We start from the raw sequence: 10,597 nt of genomic DNA, 5'->3' as shown, positions 1-10,597 counted from the left end.
AAAAAAAAAAAAAAAAAAAAAAAAAAAAAAAACTGGCTGGACGTGGTGGCCCGTGCCTGTAATCCCAGCTACACATGAGGCTAAGGCAGAAGAATCACTTGAACCCAGGAGGCAGAGGTTGCAGTGAGCTGAGATGGCACCACTGCACTCCACCCTGGGTGACAGAGCGAGACTCCGTCTCAAAAAAAACCATGATTTTTTCATTGTTCCTAAGAATCTTAGTTAAATGAAGACAGAAAGCACCATAGATTCAGGTAACTACAGCACAGACAGCATTAACATTTACAAAAGTATTTCTTTTTTTTTTTTTCTGAGACGGAGTCTCACTCTGTCGCCCGGGCTGGAGTGCAGTGGCCGGATCTCAGCTCACTGCAAGCTCCGCCTCCCGGATTTACGCCATTCTCCTGCCTCAGCCTCCCGAGTAGCTGGGACTACAGGCGCCCGCCACCTCGCCCGGCTAGTTTTCTGTATTTTTTAGTAGAGACGGGGTTTCACAGTGTTAACCAGGATGGTCTCGATCTCCTGATCTCGTGATCCGCCCGTCTCGGCCTCCCAAAGTGCTAGGATTACAGGCTTGAGCCACGCGCCTGGCCTACAAAAGTATTTCTTAAGAATTAAACCTGTCAACTCTACTTACAAGATGTAGAGCTTTCAGATAAAGATGATTCAAGAACATGCTTTCAAAATAGTAGTTGAGAAATCAAAACATAGCCACGCAGAAATCTGCCAATTAAGTTTTGGTGCCCTTTGAGCAATATGATGTAATGTGATTTACTTTAATTATAACTTAAGTACAACTTAAATGCAGTTTCTATTTTGCTGTTGTTGTAGGCTGGGCGCGGTGGCTCACGCCTGTAATCCTAACACTTTGGACGGCCAAGGTGGACAGATCACTTGAGGTCAGGAATTTGAGACCAGCCTGGCCAACATGGTGAAACCTCGTCTCTACTAAAAGTACAAATATTAGCTGGTCATGATGGCGCATGCCTGTAGTCCCATCTACTTGGGAGGCTGAGGCAGGAGAATCACTTGAATCCAGGAGGTGGAGGTTGCAATGAGCCGGGATCGTACCACTGCATGTCAGCCTGGCAAGAGTGAGACTGTCTCAAAAAAAATGTTGTACATGTTTAAAATTTATGTATTTTTTGTCTGACTGGGGCTTTACAGTGAGTATATCCTCTCACTAATCTGGCTCAAAATTAGGTAAGTATACCCACAAAGTGTCATCTAATATATTGTTGCAGGTAGAGGAAAACAGACAGTGAAAAAATCTACTAAACTTTATTTGGAACCCTCGATATTGGTGGCTCCTTAAAAGTTCGAGAAAAAAATCAAGTCTTAGCAAGTCTTACCAGTTTTATGGTCTGCTGTGGTGGCACTTACTGAATTACCTGGGATTATAGTTCCTGTAAGATTTGTTTTAAATAAATTGTTGGCAGGCTATACAAAGAGTGATGTTCCAAAACTACACACATGCTTTTCCCTGTTCACAAACAGGCTGGCCAGTGTTTCTAGCATCTTCGTCATTATTTACCCTTTATTATCCAAGTAGTTTCCTGCTCTTCAAACCTTCCTTTCAAAATTTTCTCTCCTACTTAAAACAAGTTAGGATTATTTATCCTTTTATTGGACTGATTATTCTAAGGATAAGCTCTTATTTCACTTTTGGAGTAAAAGGCTTTGTGCCCTTTTGAAGTTGGGTGTCAGCAAGCAGCTGGAATTTTCCTGACTGCCTGGTAAAATTAAAACCAGCCCCACAAACTGGGGTTGGAGTCTGTGAAAAGATTATCATCTATGTGTGGGGTAGAGATTAACTATAGTGTGTTAAAGGACCTAGTGGAGGCTTGAACCTTCTTCACACAAACTCCTTCCTTTCAGCCTAAACTTTCCCAAAATACAAAAAAGTTCTTTAAATGCACTAAATTGACTTAATCTTCAATCATACCTATTTTTTCTGATATGGTTAAAACAGCCCAAATTACCAAATTGAAAGCCAGTAAGACAATGAAAATAATTTCAGTAGTTGAAAACTATTCTAATTTACATAAAGACATTTATCTCTAAAAGACTGGTTAGGTTCTAGGACCTTTGAAGACTGATTCTTTGTCTAAATAATGGGTTTTATAAGTTCTCATTCTGAATGCAGAAAGAACCCATTCCTTATTTTCTGTATAAACATTTAAAATTTTGTATTTCATGGTAGGTTTTAAATTTCCTATTTCTTTAGGCATCAGAGTTTATTTCAAGAATAGGTTCCATGAGCCTAACCTCGTATCTTCAAAAAAGCAAGTCTATCCTAAACATTGTTTAATATTAAATATTATATCCATCAAATATGGATTTGAAACATTTTAAGTTTAAAGTCAAATATGTGTAGTTTTCAAAAGTAAAATACAACAGCATTAGTAACTTTTATTCTCAAAGTGATAAAAGCATTTAACATATACTTTACAGTATAAACAAATTAAGTACTATGCATTTTGCTTATAAAGTGAATTAAAGTATTTTAAGCATTATATAATTCAATTTGTACAAAAAGTAAATTTCCAANACCACATCTGGCTAGTTTTTTATTTTTAGTAGAGACGGGGTTTCACCATGTTGGCCAGGCTGGTCTCGAACTCCTGACGTCAGGCGATCGGTCTGCCTCAGCCTCCCAAAGTGCTGGGATTACAGGCGTAAGCCACTGCCCCTGGCCCCTTTGCCTATTTTCTAATTTGGGTTGTCTTAATTTATTGAGTTGTAGTAGTGTCCTACTTTTACTTTTGCCACTGTTATGTTTTTAAATACTTGGAACTATGTATTAGTTTTCTTACTGGTGCATAACTGACAGCTCTACACAAAGCAGCTTAAACCAACACACATTTATTTGCTCCACTGTTCTGTACATTAGAGCTGTAGGTAGGGCTCAGGTGGCTTCTCTGCTTAGAGTCTTAAAAGGCTGAGAGGAAAATGTCAGGAAGGCTGGGCTCTTACCTGGAGGCTCTGCAGAAGAATCCACTTCCACACTCATTCAAGTTATTGGCTGAATGTAGTTCCTTGTGATTGTCGGACTGACATCCAATTTCCTTATTGGCTGTCAGCAAGAGGCTGTTAGGGGGTCTTTCTGCTCGTAAGAGACTGGTTGTGATTTTTCTTTTCTGGCCCCCTCTAGCTTAGAGCCAACAATAACATGTTGAGTCCTTTGCATTTTGAATCTCTCTGACTTCCTCTTCTGCAAGCAGAGAAAACTGCTTTAAAAGGGGCTCATATGATTAGACTAGGACCATCCAGATAATCTCTTTTATATGGTCAGCTGAACCATATATCATAATCATGGGCATATCTTATGGAATTCACGGATGCTAGACATTAGGGTGTGGGATCTTGGAGGCCGTTTTGAGCATTACGCCTGCCACAACTGCTTTGTAGTTATTAAATGATACTCCAGAGTTTCTTTTATTTGCATTGTGGGTTACCATTTCCCGTGTGTGTGTGTGTGTGGTTTTTAAATTATTATTACACTTTAAGTTCTGGAGTACGTGTGCAGAACGTGCAGATTTGTTACATAGATATACATGTGCCATGGTGGTTTGCTGCACCCATCAACCTGTCATCTACATTAGGTATTTCTCCTCATACTATCCCTCCCCTAGCCCCCCAACTCCCAACAGGCCCCAATGTGTGATGTTCCCCTCCCTGTGTCCATGTGTTCTCATTGTTCAGCTCCCGCTTATGAGTGAGAACATGTGGTGTTTGGTTTTCTGTTCTTGTGTTAGTTGGCTGAGACTGATGGTTTCCAGCTTCATCCATGTCCCTGCAAAGGACATGATGAACTCATCCTTTTTTATGGGTGCATAGTATTCCATGGTGCCTATGTGCCACATTTTCTTTATTTAGTCTGTCATTGATGGGCATTTGGGTTGGTTCCAAGTCTTTGCTATTGTGAACAGTGCCACAGTAAACATACGTGTGCATGTGTCTTTATAGTGGAATGATTTATAATCCTTTGGGTATATACTCAGTAATGGGATTGCTGGGTCAAATGGTATTTCTAGTTCTAGATCCTTGAGGAATTGCCACACTGTCTTCCACAATGGCTGAACTAAGTTACACTCCCAGCAGTATAATAGCATTCCTATTTCTCCACATCCTCTCCAGCATGTTGTTTGCTGACTTTTAATGATCGCCATTCTAACTGGCGTGAGATGGTATCAGAACAGAGATGTGCTTAAGGTTACCTTGAGTAATCAGGGTATATTTCAAAGTATATAAAATAGCCAGGCATGGTGGCATGTGCCTGTAATCCCAGCTACTTGGGAGGCTGAGGCAGGAGAATCGCTTAAACCTGGGAGGCAGAAGTTGCAGTGAGCCAAGATCGCACCCCTGTACTCCATCCTGTGTGGCAGAGCAAGACTCCATCTCAAAATAAAATAAAGTATATACCTACCTGCGGGAAACAGAAACTTTGTGGTTGCTGAATACTGAGACATTACTCTGTTTTCTGGTGACTCATTCTGGCAATTCAGTTTGTCTTTTCTGATAATTCTAATGCCCGTCTTTTCCCACTGTTATAAAGCTATGGCTTATTGGTGGCCTCTGTCTTGTCACTTCTTAAGCAGTAGTTAAGTGCATGGACATAAGAGTCACTCAGCCTGTGTTTGTATTGCAGCTTTGCTATTTTAGCTAGCTGTCTCCACTTCAAAATAGAAGTAATACTTTTCCATATTTTAAAATTATTTGTTGCATAACCTCTAGTACCTGGCATATCATACTTGTAAACAATAGTAGATGAAAATATGATGTATGTTTTGTTCCTATCCCCGTTTCTAAACATAAGGAAGAAATGGATTGAGTGGGTTACTTACTAGGTAATATAAGGTGCCTCTTTGGGGTAGAATTCTTATACTAGGCCGGGCACAGTGGCTCACGTCTGTAATCCCAGCACTTTGGGAGGCCAGGGCAGGTGGATCACTTGAGATCAGGAGTTCAATACTATCCTGGCCAACATGGTGAAACCCTGTCTCCACCAAAATACAAAATTAGCCAAGCATGGTGGCACACGCTTGTGGTCCCAGCTACTCAGGAGGCTGAGGCAGGAGAATCACTTGAACCCGGGAGGCAGAGGCTGCAGTGAGCTGAGATCATACCACTGCACTCCAGTCTGGGCTACAGAGTAAGACTGACGCAAAAAAAAAAAAAAAAAAAAAAAACCAGAACTCTTATAGAGAGATCAAATATTGACCTTTGAAATGTCATCTATTGCTAGGATGATAGTTTTGGTAAGTTATAAAGCATAGCACCCTAAGTATAGGGAATCATCTAAGGGAGCTGCTTTCTGGGTGTGTTAGAGCTTCAAAAGTCATAATGTATATTTCCATTAATGTGAATTGAGTAGTTATTTTGACATGCTTATTTAGTGATATCTTGGTATTTTTTCTTATAAATTTGATAAGCTGCCTGTACACTATTAGCAATTAGACTGTTGATCATTTGATAGAAATCTTCAGTTTGTAAATATTCTATTTCATTACCTAATTCATAGTTTTATATGGTTCTATCTTACTCTGTTTTTATTAGGATTAGGTTTTGAACTTCAAAAAATGTCCTTTGGCCTCTGTTGCAGTGATAATGTAATTACTTAACCTGTAAGTTTAGTGTTAGTAATAATTTTTTTAAAATATGGCACTGTCTGTGCATTACTGGAATGCCCTAACCTTAGTGATGGTGTATTTTTTTAATGACAAAGTTAATTAATTGAGTTTTATTTCTTTTTCATAGATGGGATTTAGAATTGGTTTCATTTTCTTGTAGACAAAATTAGTAATAGATTTTAAATGTTTGTGACTTCCCTTCCAATTCAGCTATACAAATTTTAAGTTATATAGTTTTGTGGTAAGGGAACTGTGACAAACATCTGTGGGACATGTACTTGATTGAATTTTTGAACAGATAAACTTTTACAAAAACTTGCAAATAATTTGTTTTTTTTTTTCTTTCAAGGTATCCTTTGTGTGGCTGATCAGTGTCATGGCTTAAGAGAACTAGCCCTGAACTACCACTTATTGAGTGATGAGTTGTTACTTGCTTTGTCTTCTGAAAAACATGTTCGATTAGAACATTTGCGCATTGATGTAGTCAGTGAGAATCCTGGACAGACACACTTCCATACTATTCAGAAGAGCAGCTGGGATGCTTTCATCAGACATTCACCCAAAGTGAACTTAGTGATGTATTTTTTTTTATATGAAGAAGAATTTGACCCATTCTTTCGCTATGAAATACCTGCCACCCATCTGTATTTTGGGAGATCAGTAAGCAAAGATGTGCTTGGCCGTGTGGGAATGACATGCCCTAGACTAGTTGAACTCGTAGTGTGTGCAAATGGATTACGGCCACTTGACGAAGAGTTAATTCGCATTGCAGAACGTTGCAAAAATTTGTCAGCTATTGGACTAGGGGAATGTGAAGTTTCATGTAGTGCCTTTGTTGAGTTTGTGAAGATGTGTGGTGGCCGCCTATCTCAATTATCCATTATGGAAGAAGTACTAATTCCTGACCAAAAGTATAGTTTGGAGCAGATTCACTGGGAAGTGTCCAAGCATCTTGGTAGGGTGTGGTTTCCCGACATGATGCCCACTTGGTAAAAACCGCATGATGTAGGGCATGATGAATAGCACCTTAACTTCAAGCAAATGTATTATAATAAAAGTTTTATTTGTTGTAGTTCTGATATAATTCTACTATTTTGTGGCACAGAAATTTGGTATCTTGAGTCAGTATATGTAAAGATTGTTTATTGGAAGACCCATGAATGAGTTTTGGTCAGAAAACTCCACTTGTTTCCTTAGGGTAATCGCAATCATATCTCCGAATTTTTTTTAATGTGATTCAGATGTAAAAGTAATAACCAGTTATACATATTAAACAGTTTACAGTCTAAAGGAAACAAAACCTGTATGTTATAATATCCAAGAAGTACTAATAGGTTTTCTGAAATGTTATATTCTCTATGCATTTAAAAAAAATGTAAACTTGACATTTTAGGGTCTTCAGTTATACATACACCTGTTATAAGGTGTTTCATATAGCTCAGGAAAGTGAGCATTTTGTGAGAAAATGAATATATTGTATCTAATGAAAAAGATTGGATGAATATTCTCAAATGTTACAAAGCTGTTTAAAGAAAAGTATAAGTAATCGGAACACTTAGAAAACTGATAAATGTCACACAGTGGTATTATAGAAGGATAATACAGAGCCAAGATCAAATTAAAAGATAATAAATGGTACAGAAGGGAGGCAGTGTTTAGCTTTGTATAAACTTTTAGGTTTGCTCTGTAATCTGCTAAACCATATACATTCTTCTGTGATATGTTACTATGTATGTGGCACTTGAGGCACTGTATGTAAAGTAAGGAATGCTTTACTAGTTCTTCTTGGTTTTATCTTTGTTTAAACTAGCTTTGAAGTATTAAACAATAATTGAAATGAAAAGCTTATCTATTTTAAAAAGCCAAATTTAAATAAATATAGAACTTTAAAATGTTTATCAGTTGTTTCCATGAAAGAATATTAGTTTCCAGTAAATTTTAGTGATGGCTCACTCATTTTCCGTTTTGGAATTACATAGTTATATAAGTAGAATTTTAAAACTCATAAAGGGAGCACCATTGTACAGTCTAGCATAAAAGCAAATTTTAAAGAGGATATATTTAAGTTGATAATCATATTTTCAGTAAATATTGCTCAGTGAACTGGAAAACTTTAATAGAAAATGTCTGCAGTTTTGTGATTGTTAATTTGGTTAAACTGATATTTTACATTATTTAAGTTAGGTAACATTTTATATTACTTTCATATGAATAAAGGTAATCCATGCATTGTAGAGCCTATATATTGTTGCATTTTTTTAGATGATATAAACTTTGATTTTGGGCACTAGTGCTAGTAGATATTACTGCCCCTCCTGAGGGAAATCAGAAGTGATTTACTCCCCAATGGAATACATTAATTCTCGAAGTGGCTCTTTTCAGTAGTGTGACTTTTAGAAAGTATCTCAGTAGTTAAGGAAGCTAACAGTCTTAGATCTTTTAAAATGGATGATCTTCTTAAGAATAAAGCAAAAGGTGATTTTCTTCATAATTTATGCTTTCCAAAAGTGATATGCTCTCCTGCAGCAACATATAAGTGAGAAGAAAAAAGGCTTATCTAGACTCGAAAATTAAAAGCAATTATAGTAATATTTCCCCTCCTCCTAAATAGTAAAAAGCTCTGATTGTACAAGAATTACCTGTGCTAGTCAAGTTATTTTTCCTTGAACAACTTTGGAAAAATGGATTTGACAGTACATAACCAGTTCTAACCAAAGCTTGTATTTGGAAATTTACTTTTTGTACAAATTGAATTATATAATGCTTAAAATACTTTAATTCACTTTATAAGCAAAATGCATAGTACTTAATTTGTTTATACTGTAAAGTATATGTTAAATGCTTTTATCACTTTGAGAATAAAAAGTTACTAATGCTGTTGTATTTTACTTTTTGAAAACTACACATATTTGACTTTAAACTTAAAAATGTTTCAAATCCATATTTGATGGATATAATATTTAATATTAAACAATGTTTAGGATAGACTTGCTTTTTTGAAGATACGAGGTTAGGCTCATGGAACCTATTCTTGAAATAAACTCTGATGCCTAAAGAAATAGGAAATTTAAAACCTACCATGAAATACAAAATTTTAAATGTTTATACAGAAAATAAGGAATGGGTTCTTTCTGCATTCAGAATGAGAACTTATAAAACCCATTATTTAGACAAAGAATCAGTCTTCAAAGGTCCTAGAACCTAACCAGTCTTTTTAGAGATAAATGTCTTTATGTAAATTAGAATAGTTTTCAACTACTGAAATTATTTTCATTGTCTTACTGGCTTTCAATTTGGTAATTTGGGCTGTTTTAACCATATCAGAAAAAATAGGTATGATTGAAGATTAAGTCAATTTAGTGCATTTAAAGAACTTTTTTGTATTTTTGGGAAAGTTTAGGCTGAAAGGAAGGAGTTTGTGTGAAGAAGGTTCAAGCCTCCACTAGGTCCTTTAACACACTATAGTTAATCTCTACCCCACACATAGATGATAATCTTTTCACAGACTCCAACCCCAGTTTGTGGGGCTGGTTTTAATTTTACCAGGCAGTCAGGAAAATTCCAGCTGCTTGCTGACACCCAACTTCAAAAAGGGCACAAAGCCTTTTACTCCAAAAGTGAAATAAGAGCTTATCCTTAGAATAATCAGTCCAATAAAAGGATAAATAATCCTAACTTGTTTTAAGTAGGAGAGAAAATTTTGAAAGGAAGGTTTGAAGAGCAGGAAACTACTTGGATAATAAAGGGTAAATAATGACGAAGATGCTAGAAACACTGGCCAGCCTGTTTGTGAACAGGGAAAAAGCATGTGTGTAGTTTTGGAACATCACTCTTTGTATAGCCTGCCAACAATTTATTTAAAACAAATCTTACAGGAACTATAATCCCAGGTAATTCAGTAAGTGCCACCACAGCAGACCATAAAACTGGTAAGACTTGCTAAGACTTGATTTTTTTCTCGAACTTTTAAGGAGCCACCAATATCGAGGGTTCCAAATAAAGTTTAGTAGATTTTTTCACTGTCTGTTTTCCTCTACCTGCAACAATATATTAGATGACACTTTGTGGGTATACTTACCTAATTTTGAGCCAGATTAGTGAGAGGATATACTCACTGTAAAGCCCCAGTCAGACAAAAAATACATAAATTTTAAACATGTACAACATTTTTTTTGAGACAGTCTCACTCTTGCCAGGCTGACATGCAGTGGTACGATCCCGGCTCATTGCAACCTCCACCTCCTGGATTCAAGTGATTCTCCTGCCTCAGCCTCCCAAGTAGATGGGACTACAGGCATGCGCCATCATGACCAGCTAATATTTGTACTTTTAGTAGAGACGAGGTTTCACCATGTTGGCCAGGCTGGTCTCAAATTCCTGACCTCAAGTGATCTGTCCACCTTGGCCGTCCAAAGTGTTAGGATTACAGGCGTGAGCCACCGCGCCCAGCCTACAACAACAGCAAAATAGAAACTGCATTTAAGTTGTACTTAAGTTATAATTAAAGTAAATCACATTACATCATATTGCTCAAAGGGCACCAAAACTTAATTGGCAGATTTCTGCGTGGCTATGTTTTGATTTCTCAACTACTATTTTGAAAGCATGTTCTTGAATCATCTTTATCTGAAAGCTCTACATCTTGTAAGTAGAGTTGACAGGTTTAATTCTTAAGAAATACTTTTGTAGGCCAGGCGCGGTGGCTCAAGCCTGTAATCCTAGCACTTTGGGAGGCCGAGACGGGCGGATCACGAGATCAGGAGATCGAGACCATCCTGGTTAACACTGTGAAACCCCGTCTCTACTAAAAAATACAGAAAACTAGCCGGGCGAGGTGGCGGGCGCCTGTAGTCCCAGCTACTCGGGAGGCTGAGGCAGGAGAATGGCGTAAATCCGGGAGGCGGAGCTTGCAGTGAGCTGAGATCCGGCCACTGCACTCCAGCCCGGGCGACAGAGTGAGACTC

At 37.5% G+C, this 10,597-nt stretch overlaps 1 protein-coding gene across 1 annotated transcript in view; it reads left to right on the top strand.

Annotated features, from left to right (window-relative positions):
* The window catches only part of FBXL3 (F-box and leucine rich repeat protein 3), a 30,116-nt gene extending 21,606 nt beyond the window's left edge, over positions 1 to 8,510 (top strand). The window contains exon 5 of the mRNA XM_017854235.1: positions 5,983 to 8,510. Within this exon, the coding sequence (XP_017709724.1) occupies positions 5,983 to 6,626 (644 nt within the window). The 3' untranslated portion in view covers positions 6,627 to 8,510. The remainder of the gene's footprint in view (positions 1 to 5,982) is intronic.
* Positions 8,511 to 10,597: the final 2,087 nt, after the last annotated feature.

This window comes from Rhinopithecus bieti, unplaced genomic scaffold, assembly GCF_001698545.2.
Source record: "Rhinopithecus bieti isolate Rb0 unplaced genomic scaffold, ASM169854v2 scaffold_36004, whole genome shotgun sequence".
NCBI lineage: Eukaryota > Metazoa > Chordata > Mammalia > Primates > Cercopithecidae > Rhinopithecus > Rhinopithecus bieti.
The sequence above is the reverse complement of the archived record's forward strand: the minus strand, read 5'-3'. Positions and strand labels throughout refer to the sequence as shown.